The sequence below is a fragment of the Electrona antarctica genome (assembly GCF_951216825.1).
Source record: "Electrona antarctica genome assembly, chromosome: 6".
Taxonomy (NCBI): domain Eukaryota; kingdom Metazoa; phylum Chordata; class Actinopteri; order Myctophiformes; family Myctophidae; genus Electrona; species Electrona antarctica.
In genome coordinates this window covers 13,601,626-13,623,297 of record NC_136811.1, presented here as the reverse complement: position 1 = coordinate 13,623,297, position 21,672 = coordinate 13,601,626, and the positions used below count along the sequence as shown (strand labels likewise).

At 42.7% G+C, this 21,672-nt stretch overlaps 1 protein-coding gene across 1 annotated transcript in view; it reads left to right on the top strand.

Annotated features, from left to right (window-relative positions):
• The first annotated feature begins 439 nt into the window (after positions 1-439).
• The window catches only part of clcn1b (chloride channel, voltage-sensitive 1b), an 81,692-nt gene continuing 60,459 nt past the window's right edge, over positions 440-21,672 (top strand). Inside the window, exon 1 of the mRNA XM_079504829.1 lies at positions 440-943. Coding sequence (XP_079360955.1) covers positions 893-943 — 51 coding nt within the window. The 5' untranslated portion in view covers positions 440-892. The remainder of the gene's footprint in view (positions 944-21,672) is intronic.

Sequence of the window (21,672 nt, the reverse complement as noted above, 5' to 3'; positions counted from 1 at the left end):
TTGCTGCATCATTGGCTGACGAGGTGAGAGCTGTCATGGAGGGGTGTCATGTGCACCTTGGTGCTCACGTTGCAGGGGCAGCCCTGTGGGGGGTGCCTACACCCCCCCGGGCCCCCCCCATCCCGCACACACACACACACACACACACACACACACACACACACACACACACACACACACACACCCTATGCTAACCCCCCTGTCCACCCTTTGCACCCCCTGTCCAAACAAGAACACCCCATCTGAAAACACACACCTAAAAGCGTGTGCATCTGTGTGTGTGTGGTCGTGCGCGTGGCGTTCCTGCCACTGCTAAGGGTGTGTGTGTGTGTGTGTGTGTGTGTGTGTGTGTGTGTGTGTGTGTGTGTGATTAGGTGTCTGCTGTTCTAATAAAGGAACGCTTGGTGCTCCTGTCTCGTCATATCACGGTGCAGGGCTCCGTCCGTCCGTCTTTCTGTCCAACTGTGTCTGTGGTGTCTCTCCTGTCAGTCAGTCCTGCAGCAGAGCGTGATCGGCTCACTTGCTTGTGGATCATTTGGGGCAGAAGACACAGGGACTCCAGGAAACTTTTGACGCCCTTGTTTTCTCAACTGCTGTTTTTGCAATGACTGAGTGTGTATGTGTGTGAGTTGAGTGAGTGAGCGATTGAGAAAGGACTTTCGTGCGTGCTGATCTGCACAGAGCAGGTGCAAGTACATGAACGAGTGACAAGTGTGTGTGTGTGTGTGTGTATGCATGTGACAGGGGTCTGTATGCTGATTCTTATTGAGCTGCACTGAGCGTATGTGAGCGTGTGTGTGTGTGTGTGTCTGTGTGCGAGCAGCGTTGCCCACGCTGTTGGAAATGCTGGGGTGTCCAGCGAGGTTATTTTTGGGTCAGTGACAGCGTGTCAATGGCTGCAGATGCGTCGCAAAGGAAAGCTCTGAGATACCAACAGACGCTGGTAGGTCTCTCTCCCTTTTGTCTCCACCTGCGTGTCTGTCTCTCTGTCTTACTGTGTGTCAGTAACCGTCCCTTCTTTTTCTCCACCTTTCTCTCCTCTCTCTCTCTCTCTCCTCTCTCTCTCTCTCTCCCTCTCTCTCTCTCTCTCTCTCTCCCTCTCTCTGAAGCTGTTCACTTGTCCTTCCATCTACACCCACCTGTCACATTACTGGCCTTGTTTCTGCTACTCCATCCCTCGCTCCATCAGTCACTCTTTCTCTCTCATTTTCTCTTTTTGGGTCTGCTTTTGTCCTGGTCTGCTGCCTCTGGTTTCCCTCTGGGTTTCTGTTGTGTTGCTGTGACGGCAGGTGAAATGTCTCTAATTGGTGGCATCGGCTCGCCCGGCTGACACCCCACAGTACTGAATTCCCTCTCTTAACTATCTGACACCTTGCCTTCCTCACTCCTCTGGTCTCCCTCTCTCATCTTGGATGAGCTTTGCCTTTTGTGAAACCTGAGTGGAATTAGCCAACGGATTATATTTAATCTGTTTCCAGGCATTCTTTTCCTATTTTTCTGTGGTTTAATTTAGTTTAGTTTGCAGTTCCGAACACAATAGTCTAAGGATCAGAGATGGAAAGTCGCTCTCTTTTTGGCCTGATACATTTGTGCCAGAAATGAAAGTAGTTCCATAACAAATTGTAGCTGTTAAAGGTAGGGCAACAGATAAGGGACAACTTCAGATGTTTACTGTACTGTACATACTAGCTCATAATTAGACAAGAATATCAGTTGATTTAAAAAAAAGAAACACAATTTTATGGACTATGACTTAAAAATGTGAAGTTCTGAAAAACTGTACAGTTAGCAGAATGGAACTGCAGAGAAAAGTCATCACACGTGGAGCATGTTGCTACTTGTACTGACTTGTATTGTCACTACTGTACAATATTGGCCTGTAAATGTGCATGGTGAATGCCTACAGTAGCATTCAAAACCAGCTTCATTTGCAATGCTTTGGAAGCCTGTCTACTGTAAATGCTTAAACTGAATGTATATTGATGATATACGTATCCTTTGATTTGTTTATAAAGAGTTTGAGTGAGCAAAACTCAACTGTATGATTATTCAATGATAGTGGTGGTGCAGATTTAGATTTTCAACCACAATTTTCCGACGTGTATGAAAAAGCCAAATTAGGCGGTACATTATATCATTATAATGCATATATCATTATGCAAATAACACAATATTAAAATAAATACATTAGTGAGTGGAGGCATAGGGTGGGGTCTTATTTCTTTGTGTCCTTGCATCGCACCGAGCCTCCCTTGAGCCGCGAGTCTTGTAAAACCATTACGTGTTTTCATGTGTCGCTGGATATAAATACCTAAATAGACAGGGACACCCGAGCAGACAGCCAGGTTAGATGTACGTACGCGTTGAGAGATGAAGTCATGATACTCTATATCTGCAGCTTCATCTGTGCAAATGTTCAGCCTGTAGATCACTGCTTCTCAATGTGAATAATGTGAATACATTCATCCATTTAGACCTGAGCTCCATTCTACAAATGTCTTCTAAATCATGACAAATCCATGTTTCTGTCAGTGGTTCTCAAACATTTTCATGTCAAGGACCCCCAAAAATATATGTAATTGGCAGCCGAACCCCCATCTGAAAAGATGTTGTTCCAGGGACCTCCCAGAAGCAAAGATTTGCTCTGAAAGAATATATATTCCAAATTTGCGCCACATTTTCACGATTTTTCTAAAATAGCAGACCTACAAGCTCATAGCGCGGCACTCGGTGCCGCGCTATGAGCTTGTAGATCTGCTATTTTTCAATAGCTAAAGTATAACATAATGCTTTAAAACACAAAAAGGGGTTCCCGCCCAAAATGGGTTAAAAAATAAATCGGTTCAAATGTATTAGTCAATTCGAAATTAAAATGAATATCAAAACAAGACCGCACACGGTCCTCGGTTGTTCCATTAATGGAAAGAGTAATTAATACCGTAATTGCTAAGTAAGAAGATAATCGATAGTTGCAGCCCTACTGTTGTTTTATACACGGTAAAAGTCTCTGAGTAACAGGCCAGTTTAGTGTTAGAAACCAAGAGATGAGTTATGAGTGTAACTTGTGTAAGTGTTTTTTACGAGTAAAGTTGACACTCGGGATTTCATCGCTGTCGATGTATCTCCATATTTTATGTTCTTATGTTTTCCATGAATTAATTCTCAATATTATGTCTTACGTCTTATGACTATCGCTCAAAAGTGGCAAAGCTCACTACTTATCGCGATGTGGCGAAGATTACCGTTGACTCTGATAGATCTGATATTTTGGGCCCATCAAAATAGGGATGCCTGCAGGGTGAAGGTGGTTAAGTCTGTTGGTGGTTGTAATACTTTGATATTTAACCCATTTTTGGCGGGAACCCTTTTTGGTGTTTGAGCATTATGTTATACTTTAGCTATTGAAAAATAGCAGATCTACAACTCTACAAGCTCATAGCGATTTGAAAAATCGTGAAAATGTGGCGCAAATCTTTGAATATATATTCTCTCAGAGCGAACATTTTTAACTCAAAACTTTGCGTCTGGAGGGTCCGTGCCATGGAACTACATATTTTCAGATGGGGGTCGGTGGCCAAATGCATGTAATTCTAGGGGTCCTTGACATGAAATAGTTTGAGCACCACTGACCTAGAAACATAGGGTTTTTCAGAAAACTGTCAGGATTTAAAAGACATTTGTAGAATCGTCCTCCGGTCTAAATGGGTTAACCATTGAAGAGCTTGTGGGTGTATATAACAACTCCATTGGCTCAGTTCGGCACACAGGTTTGTTTGTCCATTTCCTGAAAAGTTGTGCTTTTGGACTTACAAGGTTTCCGCCCCCGACGGCGGTGCATGCATTCTAACCCCGCGACAGGAAGGATAACACATGGCTTCAAAGCCTTTTTAGAAGCTGGTACCACCAGTGGCTGCTGCTTCCACCCACGCTCCCGTTTCCTATTCTAGGAGACGTGCGGTGAATAGACAATATGTATTGTGCCGCGTATGCTGCATGCAAATCTCCCCCACGCGTGTGTGCATGTCGTATAGAATTGACAACGTATAGTTGTTTGTACTTGAATTGCAGTGGACGAGTATGGATACTATGTATGTATGCATGTGCAATACATTTTCATGGGTCCATGAACGGGTTGATAGACTGGAATGAAGAGGCTGAAGAGAACTGTCAGCCTGCCTATGCTGTTAGTAGAACTGTGCATGCCTGGTGTGCGTGAGACACATCCAGGTGTGCCTTGGGGTTTTGTGACAACCACACATTATCATAGCAATATGTGCAACTATACCATTTTTTTAAAATTAAATTATTAAATTATGAATTATATTATATGTATGTTATTGTCTCCACCAGGCCGAAGGCATGGGGAGAGAGTATGTTTTGCACTCTTGTGCAAAACAAGTTTTTGGACAGTACAACTACAGATTTTGTCCAAACAAAACGCAAATTGGTACACAGTCTCTCTAGAGCCATTCAACGAAACGGGTGTTTCAGATTTCTCAGACTCCATCCTGATTGGCTAAGATTGGCTTCCAAAGTTTGCAGGAGTGCTCAGTTTCATACAAAATGCTGCAAATCATGAACACATCGTGTGATTTCCGTGAAATTGTGCACGCACATTCCCACTAGGCAGAGGAAGAAATGCCACATGAAAAATTTCAACTCAGCCTCATGGTGGCGCTATAACTGGCAGAAAAGTGTTTTTACCTCTAACTGCACGGATCTGTGGATAACTTTGTATGCCAACTCCCTAGAGGCCAGAGGAAAAACCTTTGCCTGGAATTTTTCACATCTGCTCTTTATAGCGCCACCAGGAGGCCGACATATGTAAAACACTTTCTAATATTACTCCTTCAGATTTTATCCAAATTTCACGCAAATCGGTACACATGCTCTTCATAGTCATGTGATCAATACTGGTTTGTTTGATTTCTCATAATCCACCCTCATTGGCTACAATTGGCTTCTAAACTTTTCAGGAGTAGCCCGCTTTGTACCCGCTTTGTACAAATCGCCACAACTACTCAACGCAGCGTCCGATTGTGGTGAAACTGTGCATGCATATTCCCACTAGGCTTTGGAAGAAATGCCACTTGACAGTTTTCAAATCAGCCTCATGGTGGCGCTACAACAGGCCAAGCCGCGTCACACACACACACACACACACGTTTATATTCCTCCTAAACATTTTGCCAAACATCACACACACACTCCTATCCTCCTGGTGGAGACCTGTGCCCAGAAGGGCACTTTTTCTAGTATTACTATTATTTTCGTTCTGTACTCTCGGCTCTCACCTCATCAGCCAATGATGCACAGCAAGGCAATCCCCAAGTATCATGGTAGAGTCATGGATAAGTAAAATTTAATTGTGTTACTAAAAAAAGTGTTATTGAGGCTATTTTTTTTATAGATTCAGGTGAATTCAGGTGTGCCTTTTGAGATTTTGACCGTTCCTTTGGTGTGCCTCCTGCACAAACACGTCGAAAACCACTGCTGTAGAGAGATTGAGCAGGTGCTTTACTGAATCATTGAGCACGGTGCTTTTAAAAGGAGAAGGGTATTTTATCCTCTTTATTCAGAGAAAACTGTTTAGAAATGTGAGAGGCCAGAGAGTGACTGGAAGCCATGAGAAAGGGAATCCTAGCCTAGGTCACCCGAGGTCCATGTGGGACTAAAGAAATGGCTCCAAACCCGCTACACATCCAGTAGACACTCCATGTGTACAGTATCTGTAGTGGCGTAGCAGCAACACACAGCAAACTCCTGGTTGTTACTTGAACTGCCAGAGTTCAGTTGACACAGACTTTTGGCTGTTTTAGAACAGTTGTTCTCAAAGTGGGGTCCTTGTGGGGGTTCTAGGGGGTCCCCAGCGAAATGAGTTAACCCATTTAGGCCTGACGTCGAAATTTAAAAAAAAACTCTTCTAAAGACAGTTTTCTGAAATTCCTATGTTTCTGTATCAGTGGTGCTCAAACATTTTCATGTCAAGGACCCCAAAAATGATATGTAATTGGTTGCTCCAGTAATATGTTTTTCCAGTGACCCCCCCAGAAGCAAAGATTTGAGTTAAAAACGTTTGTTCTGAAAAAATATATATTGCAAATTTGCGCCACATTTTCACGTTTTTTCAAAAATAGCAGATCTAAAAGCTCATAGCACGCCACTCGGTGGCGCGCTATGAGCTTGTAGATCTGCTATTTTTCAATAGCCAAATTATAACATAATGTTTAAAACACCAAAAGGGGTCCCAGCGAAATGAGTTACATCAAAATCACGCAAAACCATTTTAACCACTTTGTAAACTTTTAAAACCCCTGTCCCCTTGTACCTTGCCCCAACATATTGATATTGCGATATATCGCGATACTCCCTCTCGTATATATCTCGAAAATATATCGATACACTGCCAGCAAATATCAAGATTATATTACACCATGGGCTCCCCTGGTCCTGTCTGTAGTGGCGCTATTGTAAAGTGTAGTACTATAGGCCAATTTGTTATGCACAAAAATCTAATAAGATTTCGGAATAAATGCATCATTCCAGATTTTTGCCTTTTATTGCCATTAATTTTCTTTTTCGTTGTAATAATATAATATGTATATATACACAGACATATATACTGTACGTACTGTGCACACACCAGGGCAGGAATTTCACGGCGGCCACGGCGGCCATGGCCGTCGTTGCCCCTCTCTTTGGCCGTGTGCCCCTCGAAAAAGTATATGCCCAGACGGCCACAGTGGCCGCGGTGCCCATGTGCCCCGACCGGCGCCCACAGCAGTTCATTTTACCGTTTTTCCAGTCATTACGGTAACCTTCCCCAAACGTCTCGCGCAGACTTGTATTGTCTGTAGGCTATTGTAGTTGTGTTGCCATTTGCCAAGTGGTTTGATTCTTTTGCGTTACTTTGCCTCCTCCCTCCTCCTCCATGCACGCATACACGCACTGACAGCTCTCACTCACACTGACACTCAGCGCTTCAGGATTATTATCACACAGAGCCCGTGTGTTAAGACCAACGTGACTCGTCTTCATGGACATATAAACTCACAAAACAACACCACGCAACAGCATAGACTGCAGGACTCCTCCACCATTTACCACGCTATCGTCTGCTACGTTAGTTGACAGAGTAAATTGTTTAAACAGCCAACGCTGGCCACTACACGGCTAATATCGCTAGCCAAACGCTAGTAGCCAAGCACCAGAGCGCGCTCACTGTACACCACGCGTCGCTCGCTTAATAATCATTCATTTCTGTATCAATGCGGACATAACGTGGTAAATGTTCATAAGCACACAATTGTACAAAATGCTTTTTACACTTGACTTATCTCCAGAGTCCTCAGTCCTGCAGCCCCACAATGCCATATGCCAGTCTAGCCTTAAAATCTACATTTATATGTTATTCAATATATTACTTTAGCACAAAATATAGGCTTTTCTAAACCAAGCCCTCATTCAAAAGTTATGTAAGTAATTAAGTAAATGTTATTTATAAAGCACCTTTTGAAACAAAGTTAGAAGGTGCTGAACAATTTGCACAGTATAAACAATAGAAGAAAATTAAAAACAAGGAACATATCACACAGTTGTGACTATAGCAGAAGAAAAACAAACAAGGCAGAACAGAAACAGGGCTATAAAAATGAATGTAGCCTATTTAAGAAGAACTATTCTGAACCAATGTTCGCCTTTAAATTAAAAAAAATGTAATCATCCTTAACCTTTAAGCTAAAATAATGATGACCGGGGACTTAAAATCATTGTTTTAATTGATGGCCTTCATGCCCTGGCACTTGGCCTTGTGCCCTCAAAAAGTTGACCACACTAAAGGCCAAGTGGCCTTGCCCCTAAAAGGATGAAATTCCAGGCCTGGCACACACACACACACACACACACACACACACACACACACACACACACACACAGTATTCATATCTGTTAACAGGGCTTGAAAAGTGATCATTCTGGATTTTACGATAACGATACATTTGACTTGACTACCGGTATGTTGTCGTCGTGTGTGTTGCGATGCAGTATCATGTCTGTTTTTAAATCCCACCAATAGCGTGGCAGATTCTTTCACGCCTGTGGTCGTATAGTTGTCTGTGATTGGTGGACAGAGGGACACGGGGAGGCCGGGTGCGTTTACGCAACAAGCTGGGGGCGATCGGCGTGTGAACCAGTAGGAAATTGAGGAGATGAGGCGACAGAGCGTCAATACCTTTCCTCAGTTTCTCTCTTTCTCTCTCCCTCAATTCTCTTGTTCCCTTCTCCTGTTCCCTCCTGTTCCTCCCCTGCTTCTTGGGAGGTGGTGGAGGATTGCCCGAGGCGAATCCCCAGTGTCCGGTCCTTGCTTAGCTTCTACAGGGGGGGTGGGGGGGGGGGCACAGGGTCAGATATAAATAAGAAATCTCGGTTCATCACACTATTTACAGGCTGAATGTCCCTGGAGTTAGAGAGATAAGCACGCATGCGTGTGCGTGCGTGTGTGTGTGTGTGTGCGTGTGTGTGTGTGTGTGTGTGTGTGTGTGTGTGTGTGCGTGTGTGTGTGTGTGTATATTCTTACAGTATGTCTTGCAAGGTAGCAAAAAGTACAGGGCAGAGTGAGCTGCGTGTTTGCACCAAGCTGCTACTACCTCAGACAGTCGGTTTAAGTCCTTTACACAACGGAGGCTTGATAAATGAACTTACAAAAACTTAAAGGGATCGTGACATTAAAAAAAAGGTTCTTGTATTTGTTTTTCTTTTTTTTCTTTTAACATTCAGTAGATCTTCTGTGGTCTGAGAGTGCTCTGATTTTCCTGTGGACCGTAATGTAACAATCCACAAATCCCATATGACAGCACTGTTGAGGGGCGGCATTTTGCCTCATTGCAGCTCAAAAGGATTCAGAACACACAGAGAAAATCCCAGGTGACAGAAAATCCACGGAATGTTAAAAGTTCAGGTTGTGTGGGTGTAATTGAGGTAATAAAACCTAAAAACGAAAAATACAAATAAATGAAAATGAATGTCATGAAACCTTTTAAAAAGCAAAATACTCGAATAATATGAATAATTTGCATCAAAATAATTCATTATAGTGGCTCATTATGGGGGCTAATGCCTTTTATTTGTGGTGCGGAAGCTCAGAAAAATCCACCCTGTTCCTCTTTATTTATTGCGGCGTAATGTGCGTGTGGTGACTCATGACAGAGCTGACATGACAAGGACCTTTAGGTATAATTATGGCATGGCTCTGCAGACACCGCTGGCCGCCATGTGCCATGTTAATTACTTCCATGTCACACAGCTGTGCTTGACCCCATGACCTCTGCGGAGGGGAAATGACCTCTCCGTGTTTAGGCCATGACGGACACACTCCTAACAGAGTGGTGAGGACTGATGGGAGAGCGTGTGTGTGTGTGTGTGTGTGTGTGTGTGTGTGTGTGTGTGTGTGTGTGTGTGTGTGTGTGTGTGTGTGTGTGTGTGTGTGTGTGTGTGTGTGTGTGTGTGTGTGTGTGTGTGTGTGTGTGTGTGTGTGTGTGTGTGTGTGTGTGTGTGTGTGTGTGAACATTTCTGTCAACTCAAGATAATGGATTTTCTTTTCTCGGCTACTGACATGCACACGTTTCTGCGCACGTGTGTGTGTCTGTGTTGCAATGTGTTTGTAGCCTGGCTAATAAGCCAGACTCAAATCACACTGTCGTGTGGTATTTGAGTCTGTAGATGCTGTGTATGGATCTTGTTTCCCGTGGGGGGCGGGTTCAAACATTTTCTCTTTGACGCAATTGGTCAGAGCTACTGTCAGTCAAAGGTCTCAAGCATTGAACGTCACTGTACCAAAGCCCGCCCATATTGCATACCGTGTCCCGATTGGCCACACCAGTTCTCTGGTGTAGGAAATGGGCGTACAATTGAGGCTCTCCAGACCGTAATCCGCCGGCAGGCAATTATATTTTTGCCAACGGCTGATTCGGTCTGGCTTATTAGCCAGGCTACTGTGTTTGTACGTTGAATGCAGGAGCAGGTGAAAAATCACTTACACCGTAAGTTTAAAAAAAAAGTGTGTGTGTGTGTGTGTGTGTGTGTGTGTGTGTGTGTGTGTGTGTGTGTGTGTGTGTGTGTGTGTGTGTGTGTGTGTGTGTGTGTGTGTGTGTGTGTGTGTGTGTGTGTGTGTGTGTGTGTGTGTGTGTGTGTGTGTGTGTGTGTGTGTGTGTGTGTGTGTGTGTGTGTGTGTGTGTGTGTGTGTCAACAGCAATGAAACAGATCTCGCAAGTCTCAAATGTTGTGGTCTACTAAAAGGTTTTACAACCCCTGTATGCCAGAACTCTCCCACTCAGGCATGACTGCGACAGAGCCATATTAATCCATTTGGTAGCATATCCGTCACAATGTTCATCGTCTCATTTCGGCAGAATCGAGCGGGACGCGACTCTTAGCTAGTGGATTAGCAGTTGTTCCGGGTGAGATTCACCGGAGCTTTTTAACCCTGAGGCTGAAGCCGATTCTAAAAAATGTCATCTAACTGCTTTTCTATCAGTGGTGCTCAAAACCTTTTCATGTAAAGGACCCCCGAAATGATATGTATTTGCCCCCAGAAGCAAAGATTTGAGTTACAAATGTTTGCTTATTGCCATTTTTTTCCCTCCATGGTAGTAGCTGAGCACAAGTGCTCATACAACCACAGTCTTATACTGTTGGCCACTAAGCAGCTCCACTGGAGCAGTTGGGGGTTCAGTGCCTTGCTCAAGGGCACTTCAGCGGTGTTGAGTTAGTGATGGCCAATCACTTCCCGACCCAGATTTTTCCTGCCGAACCGGCAACCTTTCGGCTGCCCCACAATATATATATATAGTTTATTCCAAAAATAGCCAAAGGTCTGCAGACCCCAATTTGAAAACCAAGGTGCTATATGTCTGTATATACTGTACTCGGTAAGGTAAGGTAAAATCTAATGTTGACACAAATGCTTTCTCGGTTTTAATGGGTTTAATGCCTCAGCCTGAGCATAAAGAGCTGGCCGTCATATTGTTGTTGTGATGTGTAAAGGTTAAACTCGTCCATCTGTCTGTACAAAACAGGCCTCCCGGGAGAGAGAGAGGCAGGAATCACAGGGAGACAAACAGACGTGAGAGAGAGGGAGCGAGCGAGCGTTGCGGAGAAGTGTGTCAGTGAACACTGGGTCACACTGGCTGCTAAATTTATCCTCGAGTAGGGTTTCACCTCAGGGGCTGGTGGTGGGGGGGGGGGGGGGGGGAGGGGATGGGGGGCGTTGAGAAATTGAGAGAGGAACGGGGGTACGTTTTTAAGGTGAGAGAGCAGAAGATGGGTACAGGTCCGAGTTTGGAGGGCTGGTGAGTGGTGACATGATGTAGGAAGAAAAGGGGCAGAAGTTAAAAAGGGCTCCCCTTGGCAAATTATTTTTTTGTCAAATAGGTTTTTATTGAGAACAGATTATAAATTGTTGTAGATAAAACATTGTGATATGAATTACATTGTTCTTTTATAGAAAACAAAAAATGAAAGAAAAAATACATGGACAAAAAAGAGAAAGAAAACCCTCAACCCTCCCACCCATACTCCTCAGTGACACCGCATACTATAGAATAAAATAGTAATTTGAAAAATGGAAAACATCTAAAAGAAAATGTCGTACAGTCAACCACATCAGTGGTATCCTGTCTATGAATTGTTTCTACTCAAGTAATGGACAAGGGGCAGCCAAACCTTATCAAATTGTTTCTCCCTGTTTCTCAGGAAATACCTTGCAAAGGTCTAATTCAAAGGAAGATTTAATTGTTCCCAAGGGAAACTTCAGGTGTCTTCACAGCACCACAGTATAGGTATGAAACACGGATACAGTTAAGAGAAGAGAGATACAGCTAAGTAACGATACAAAATTGCTAGGACATCATCCATGTCCTAGCACCTTGAATAATGCACAGTACACATCGGCTGCTACTGTATGCCCACGCACCTTAGCTTATCTCATGTGTAAATATGTTGTTTTTTTTGGAAAAGCTAAGAGACCCTTTGGTTATACCGTTTGTGGCAAAAGCTCAAAGTCACGCTGGAATGATGCTGAGGCGTTTTTAGTTTGCAGGACAGGTCTCTCTCTAATGTTGATGGCTAAAAGCTGTGTACGGTTATGCTAAATCCATTATCTCTACCCCTCTTTCAATCAAAATCCACAACATTCAGTTCTCCCCTGACATACAGGCTTGGTAAGACTGTACTGCTACACTTGTTTTGTGCTAGTCTATGTTATATGCCCATACTACTGGTGATAGACTATACAGTACACATGATACTTGGCTATGTTTCTATACCATCTGTCTGATACATTTTGGATGTGTCTGTATGTGATTTCACTTGCATACTTTCTGTTAATGTTTAATACTGATGAAAGTCAAAGGGGTCAACAAAGACATTTTCTTTTTGCAATTATGTTTTGGGCATCGTGTCATCTTGATAGTGAGTCAGCAGAGAGACGGGACAGGAAAGGCAGGCGAGAGAGAGAGAGAGAGAGAGGGAATGACAATATGACATGCAGCAAAGGGCCTTGGGGCACATTTGAACCCGGGTCAGCTGCCGGAAGGATTGAGCCTTCATGATGTACTGCACATGCTCTACCAGGTGAGCCACCAGGGCGCCGCGCCAGAGACATTTGGTCCGGGAAAAACATTGAGCCAAACATTGTAATTAAATGTCCTTGATTGCAATGATAGACAATCTGTTTAAGAATCGCACATGCTGACTGTCCTGAGTGCAATGTCCAACCTGGAAGCCTAGTTCCAAATCGTACCATATGCCGCAGTGTTTGTGTGCATCATACTAGATGGCTTGCTACCAGTAGCGTTTATGAGCCTCTGGACCGGCATGCAGGAATCTGCTGGACTGGCTGGCAGACTGAGGGAAGGCAGCCCAACAGAATTAAGAGCTGCTGACAACTTATTGTCAAGCTTCAAGTGTCTGCATTAACCTCTAGTCCTCTTTCCTGTCGCGTGCGTGCGTGTGCGTGTGTGTGCGTGTGCGTGTGCGTGTGTGTGTGCGTGTGCGTGTGTGTGTGCGTGCGTGCGTGCGTGCGTGCGCGCGCGCGCGTGCAAGCGTGTGTGTGTGTGTGTGCGTGCGTGCATGCATGCGTGTGCATGTTGTACTCTGGTGGTCATACCTGTCAGTCATTGAACTCTATACTGTATCACCCTCCCTCAGTGGAACAGGTAGCAGGTACAACCTGTCTGTCTCTCACACTGGAAGGGAACAGGTAGCAGGTACAACCTGTCTGTCTCTCTCCCTGGAAGGGAACAGGTAGCAGGTACAGCCTGTCTGTCTCTCACACTGGAAGGGAACAGGTAGCAGGTACAACCTGTCTGTCTCTCTCCCTGGAAGGGAACAGGTAGCAGGTACAGCCTGTCTGTCTCTCACACTGGAAGGTAGCAGGTACAGCCTGTCTGTCTCTCTCCCTGGAAGGGAACAGGTAGCAGGTACAGCCTGTCTGTCTCTCACACTGGAAGGCGGTGTAAGACAGCAGAGGGCAGATGTAACACTCGGATACAGTAGTATATAGAGAGGAGGAAATGACTGCACATCACATAGTGTACTGTACGTATACAGTAGGAGAACCAGGACAGGAACACATCATACAGACAGAAGATGAGAGAGGAGCGCATCAACACCTTTGAGACCGTTCTGAACATAGACCAAATTCTGGTAAGGTCTTGATTATTCATCGGATATACAATATTGAATAGTTTTAATATTTTGCGAGGTAATTTGTCGCAGAGATTGATGTGCAAATGTTTTGAGAGGTGAACTTTGGTCAAGGACACACTTTTTTTTCAGAAGTACCGATTTGACCAAATATTTTAGATCGGTTGTTACACAATTGATAAACGGTAAATGTGCATAAAGTTTGGGCACAGTCAGTTATTTACTTATTCATCAGTAAGGCCAGGGTAAAACTTAATTTTTTTGATATTTAACTACAAACTGTACATGCTTTGTTGAAAGAAGTCCATCAGGGTCCCTTTATTTGGTTTCGATTTGGGTATACTATTTTGAAAAACATTTTTTAATAGTTCAACTAGCCATTGACACGTTGTGAGCTTGTAGACTGGCCATTTTAACTATATTCAAAAATGTTTTGCAAAATAGTAAAAAAAAAGGCAAAAATGTTTAGGGATAAGGGGTTTAGCTGTGATGAAAATGGAGCCCAGTCTGTCCCTTTCGGTTACTTCGATACGGAAATTATGACAGGCAGTTACCACTCAGTTGAGTCAGTTCACACAGATGTGATTTTTTTTATAATCATGAACTTTTAATAATAATTTAACATTTATAATAATTTATTATAAATGTTTGAGAAAATGATATTGTCTTATAATATTTTTTATAATGCGTTATAAATATGGAATACATAGCAAGTTATGAAGTATTATAATACTTGATATTACAAGTCATTATAATAAAGCTTATAATGTGTTATAATATGATTATTTATAATTATACATGGTTATGACTTATGATAAGATTTTAATATCTTATAAGTGTGTTCATAATGTGTTAGATGCATAGCAAGTGTTACAGATAAATCTGCTAGTTTTATTAAACTCCACAAACTGTATTCTACGGAGCCCCTGAATGGCCATGCATACAAAAGATATTATCTTGTCCGTACAAGATCATAATTATCTTGTATGGATAATGAAATGTTCATGTAAAACTATTTATCATTAGCACACACTCCTGTAAAAACTATTGCCCGTGTACGCAGTGGTTATTCCCAAGTGCGAGGAACTTCAGGGCTGACAAGAGCCGTACAGCCTAGTACACCCTATTCTAGCCTATTCCAGCCCAATCCAGCCTAGTATAGCCTAGTACAGCCACAAATCCCCCCCTAGAGGGCTGACAAGAGCCTAGTACAGCCTATTAGATTCCAGTACAGCTAGTACACCCTATTCTAGCCTTCCCCAGCCAGATCCAACCTAGTATAGCCTAGTGCGTGCGTGCGTGCGTGCGTGCGTGCGTGCGTGCGTGTGAAGGCTAGAATAGGGTCTGTCTGTCTGTGTGTCTTAAATAAACCTTTAAAAAGTACGTAATTTATTCTAATTGTTATTGCAATTTACAAGCTGCGTTCGCTTCCCGCGTTCGCGTGTCTTACTTGTGTAAAAACTATCTATCTATCTATCTATCTATCTATCTATCTATCTATCTATCTATCTATCTATCTATCTATCTATCTATCACTTCCTGCTTCTCAAGACAGATAGCCTACCAATAAAAAAAAAAAAAATAAAGTGGTCAATGTTGGATTTAACTTTGACTACCAAATACAGTTCTGACTCTTCAAATGAACATACTTTTTCAATTAATTTAAGTTCTATGACATGGTTTTTCTCCCTGATCCACAGACCTCCTCCTCAGCTCTGATCAAAGTTGGGCACCCTAATCAAACTACTATTGTGACACTGCATTCCTTTAAATCCTGACATGGCTTTCATGAATCACTCATCATGCACTTAATTATCTTATCTTATGTTTTCTCATCAACATAGAGTACAGTACCACACCTTAATGGACTGACACCAACTATTTAAGCTACGTTGACAAACACAAAACTAGTTTAGATTGTAGAACTTCCTGTCTCCTCATGTCCCCAAGTAACACTGTCCTCTGAAATGCCATCTGCAATAACCTAATATGACGTATACTGCACATCCATTCACCTTTGCAGCTAAGTGTCCCTTTCTCGTACTGCAACTGTACTTACTGTATAAGACCCATTTATTGAAATCCCAAACATGGAATATACTTGGACCATGCATTAGCCTATGCCACATATAATGCCAGTCTCAGGACGGCCACCTGCCAGTATACAGTGGATAACTTCCCAGTCTTGCTGGGTAAGTTAATTGGGTAACTATATAGCTAACTACTTTAACCCTGACATCCTGATTTTGGGCATGTCATTATAGGCTAAGAAGAAAGGACAATTGCTGATCTACAAGGTCACAACATGCCGTAATGTGTTGTGAGCTTGTAGATCGGCTTTTCCCCAAAAATAAGTTTTGATAAGTGACTTATTTTAAAATGTGTAGCGCAGTGGAATAGAGTAGACAATATATGACACTTCAAGAGTCTATTAGTACTGTGGGCTATACATTTGTGTTCTGGTAATATCATTGATCACTTGTTTTGCATGTCTGTCATGGCAAAAATAAAACATTAATGCAAATGTCGATCACATTCACAAGTGCAGATAGCTGCTGTACTATCATGGTTATTGGTGGTGAAGGCAATACTAATAATGTTAGTCTGGATATATCAAATCCTGTGTTGAGGATCACACAAGAATAGCATGCACTTTATGAACAAAATAACACCCAAACCAGACAATTAATTAAAAGGTTTCATAATTACAGTCTGCTTGAGGTGTAATGCAGCTTTAAACAAAATAGCAGACAGTGGCACTGGTACATATCTGAACTCATCTTCTCCTCCTACAGTGCGTGTCAACCACATTAATCCCCATAGCCGACACTGGCATGGCCCTTCTCAGCTTCATACCAATCGTTGCATAGAAGCATCATGGTTTTGTTATGCGTACACACCCATGGTACTGTGCCAAGAGAACTCACAAATCAAAACAAACGCACGCACACGCAGTCAAGTTGTCTACCAATGTTAACCATCTCAAACCCTCACCCTAACCTAACCTCCCACGGGACAGCACACCTAAACCTAACCGTAACCCTCTCCCAACCCTTAACGCACCCCTCACCAACCTTAATCCGGTCGTCTTAAAGCACCCCTCACCAACCTTATGTCTAACCAAAGGATGCCTCCCGTGCCACTTCCAATGTGATTGAACTAGCCATTTTGTTTCTTAACTTTGTGTCTTGGGTCCAAGCCATGTCGGTCTGTCTCTGCCCGAAAAAGCAAGAATTTCAAACCCACAAAACGTATATTTGTCTCTTTCCTTTCGTTATTTTAATCCATTGGATGATATGCCCCAATCTCTTAACTTCATGTTTTCGTCAACGGATTAGAAAGTAAATAATAAACATTCATTAATTTAAAATTCATCCACCGCAGAGGAGCTGTCATTGGTCAAAAGCCAGTGCACCTCACGGGGCCAGAGGGCTGAGCAGAGCCTTCTATAGGCTCTGGGGCTGACAAATATTAGCCCCAATGTTGAGTAAATCAACAGAGGTGTGGCACCGCCAGGAGAGTGTGACCCAACTTAATGTGTTTTAAGAGTCTGTTTAATTATTTCATAATTTCATTTTATGAAGGTTTACAATCAATATACTGTGAATTAATTGCACTAGCAAAGTGTAACATGCAGTGAGGACAGAACGTTTGTTCTAGCCCAGGTTCTCTGGGGTCCCAATATAAGGAGTGCAGCTTCCGGTTCCCCTCAGTTTCATTCTGGAAAGAAAAGCAACACGTCAAATATTTTCATTGCTCCGTCTATATCCATGTTTATTCAGGTTCAGTTTTGTTAATGAGGTAGTCAGCAGCCCTGAGACCCGTAACAGAGGCTTGTCATGTCAGCTGTCAATCATTCAACTCAATGGAAGACGATTTATTGGGCTGTAAAACAATATGCCCATTTTGACCTATTTTGTTTTTCTTGCAAATATTTGATGCTGCTGCTTTAGATTCTACCAGCAGAGGCCCACAGCAGAGCATACCCTGCTCTACGCAGGGTATGGCAGCACAGGATGCTGCCATACTTTGCTCTACGCAGGGTATGGCAGCATCCTGGGTCCTCAGGCCTTCAGGAGGCTGAAACCCTGTACTGCCAGTTGGATGGCCTCCACAATCCACCGGGAAAGCCATACTTTAGGGTTTCCTTTAGCTCCGGCACCCCATGTCACAAATACCCATACCCTTCCTGAAGGGAGATGTCTTCATATCAATGGTCTTTTGTCAGGTGTGCGCTGTGAACAACAAGTGTGACTCAGCCTTTTTACACATTACCAAATTTAACCAGACAAGGAAGGTAAAAAATATATATATATACAAGGAACAAGGAACAAGGAACTGAAAAATTATACTCTGGGAAATGCTCAGATTAAAACAATCAAAACAATAAAGTTCCTTTAAGGACAGTTCCGTGAGCCAAAAGATATGCCAGGGAACCCCCATAAGAGAAGATTCTTACGGCTCTAGCAGTGATTCTCAACCTGTATGAGTTGAGAGACCAATCACTCTCTCTCCAACTGATGCTGATTTGTTGCGCGCGCGCACGCACACACACACACACACACACACACACACACACACACACACACACACACACACACACACACACACACACACACACACACACGCTGGTTTTCCACTTTTCAGATACTGTTATGTACATCTCATTACTGTTGGGTTTTACAGCATGTACAGCTGACTGTCAACTTGTGTGTCCATGTCACTGATAGTACAGATATTACTTCTCTCATGAAGGACTCACAAAACAACTGTGGTGACATCAAAAAACATTCCAGAAACATTTTAAATTGCAGCCTTTGATTATTGACACAAGGCAGTTTATTTATATTTATATGGTTCCGTAGGGATGTCCCAATAAAATAATCTAAAAGATATTGTTTTTATATTAACACAATTTGTGGCCAAGGCGTCCACAGATTTCCTAGGAATTACCGCATGTAGTGCCCAGGACGTCTTTGAAAAAAATTAATTGGGTTTTTTTTTTTGTGGGGTCTAAAAGTGAGCACCCTGGGTCGCCATTTTGAAAGAATGAAAGGGCACATAATGTGTTAAATGTGCTCATTCGGCAACTCAACATGTCTGACTTGAAGATGGCGAGGTATTTCAGGTTATATTCATTTTGCAAGCTTTCCAGAGGGTTGGCACTAAAAGACTCAAAGACTGACTCGTGACAGCTTGGGCTGAGACTTCAGGGATTTTGGCCCAGGACCTCTTTACATACTCCGGAAAAACTGTCCAAATATACTGTGCATCAGGCCCTGCAGCAGCTCTCTCTGAGGCTTCTACAGTACGTCTGAGGACAGACCAGTACGTGTTGAGAGTAGCTTATTGGTTGTGTCTGAAGTTTGATTTTGTTTTGAAGTTAGATTTTTAGTTTGAAGTTTGATTTTGTTTGAAGTTTATCATGAAAAACCCTCAGTATAGAGACATGACTTTTTTTGTCACCTTGGCTCAAAAAGGAACCTATTTTAAAGCTGTTTTGCCAGCCTGTACAATTTTCTTTTCTTTTTTTTTGTGGCTTTCACCTTTATTTTATATATTTTTATGGAGGGACAGACAGTAGGCTGACAGGAAATGGGGAGAGAGATGGGGGGAAGACATGCAGTAAAGGCCGTCGGGATCGGGAGTCGAACCCGCGGCACACTGCCAGACTGGATTACCAGCCAAGGTGCCTGGACCACTGAGCCACGGCCCAGGCCAGCCTGTACAATATTGTTCCCATTTGATTGAATATCAGTTTACGTGACATTTGCTCTAGATTTCTTGTTGCAGTGTTATTTCATTGTTCACTGTTGTTACATCTTCTTTTCAAAATGGGCAACTGAGTCGAGTGTCATTCGCAGCGAGAGTGTGACTATCAATAAGGTGATCAATTTGAGAGGCACTATAAGTAGGCTATAGAGATCCTCAGTTTTGTTGAGACAGACTGAATTAAAGGCTAATGGTTTCCCAGCTACATGTACAGCACTATCAGAGAGTCTATCTATCTATCTATCTATCTATCTATCTATCTATCTATCTATCTATCTATCTATCTATCTATCTATCTATCTATCTATCTATCTATGAGTGGCTCAAATAGCCTACATACATACGGTAACTTGCTGGCGTATTTGTTAATGCTGTGACTTTGCACATGGTAACGTTGGATGTGTAATAATTGGCTAATTACATTTGTTGTCATGCTTGTAGTTGCGTCCACATGCCTTAATTAGAACATGACAGCTGGAATAGCATTTGGAAGAGGTACACCCACGTCGTTTTCACAGTGAAATTGCTATGGTGTTATTGTTGTACTGGTTAATTGGCGCATTATGTAAAACTCTACGCATAAGGGAGCAGACTGTATTTGAAATACATCAGCAGCACGTCGTGCGTGCGTGCGTGCGTGCGTGCGTGCGTGCGTGCGTGTGTGTGTGTGTGTGTGTGTGCTTTCGTTCCTAATCTCCCTATATGTCCGTCAGTGAATGGGTCAGATTTTATCATTAACCTTGTGCTAGAGGACAAGACAGGACAAGGCTATATTGTTGTAAGGCTGATCGCGCACACACAACTTAACTCTTACTTATTTAAGTGCACGCGTATGCACACTCTCGCGCACACACACACGCACACGCGCACACACACACACACACACACACACACACACACACACACACACACACACACACACACACACGTGCGTGCTTTTACTTTCAAATATTCATTAGCAGACACAGACACACATGCTTGTGAACATGCTCTCACATGGATATTTATGAATATGCTTCGTTCACTGTCTCTCATAAGGGAGACAGGAATTTCTTATTCTTTTTTAATTAAGTCTCAAAGTCACACTGCCCTTCACCCTCTCTGCGACTATTAGCAGCACTCACTGTCTAAATCTCTCTCTCTCTCTCTGTCTCTCTTTGTCTTTCTCTACCTCTCTCTCTCTCATTCTGCCCCTCCCCTCTTTTATTTTTCTCGCTCCCTCTCCTCTCCACTGTTGCCAGATTTTGCATATAAGCAATGAGGTATGTGAAAACTAACCGAAAAGAAGCGACCATTAATAGGCCACATAATATTAGCTGTTTGAAAATAGCTGATCTACAAGCTTGTAGATCTGCTATTTTCATAAGAACATCTTGAAAAAAGGTGGAATATTTTTACAACACAAATCTGGGACGGGGGTCCCTGGCACAAAATATTGTTCGATGTGGGGGGTGAACAAATACATATGAGAAAATGAACAAAGGGAGTCTAGTACCAACACGCCATTTTCGTCACCGCTAAACCCCTTATCCCTAAACTTCTTTGCCTTTTTTTACTATTTTGCAAAACATTTTTGAATAGTTATAATGGCCAGTCTACAAGCTCACTACGTGTCAATGTAGATTGGCTAGTTGAACTATCAACTTCAAAATAGTAAAAAAAAAAGGCAAAGAAGTTTAGGGATAAAGGGTTTAGCGGTGACAAAAATGGAGCCCTCTATGTAGAAGGAGGAGAGGACACTGGATTTTTATCCAGTGCTAGTATACAAAAAACGTTTTTTGTATACTAGCACCTAAATAAAAGGCTTAAAATGTCCGTGCTGCTCCAGTGTCCTCTCCTCCTTCTACATTATGAGAAAATGTTTGAGAACCACTGGATTAAACATTAGGAAACCACTTCCCTTTTAGAAACGAGCCCAAAAAATCTGCAACTTTGGGCTGCATTTGATGTCATGAAAGATGCTATACAAATACATTTTGTTGTTTGTTGTAATATTATTATTACCAATATTTACAAGCGATTTTACAGAAAGAAACAAGCCCAAAGTGGCTTATAATACGCAGGCATGGCAACACTGCTCCTCTCCCCTCTCTGTTTTTCTCCTGCAAACTCTAGCCTCCCTGTCTCTCTCTTGTTGTTCTATCTCTCTCTTCTTTCTCTCGCTGTCTAACCCCTCTCTCTCTTGTTGTTCTATCTCTC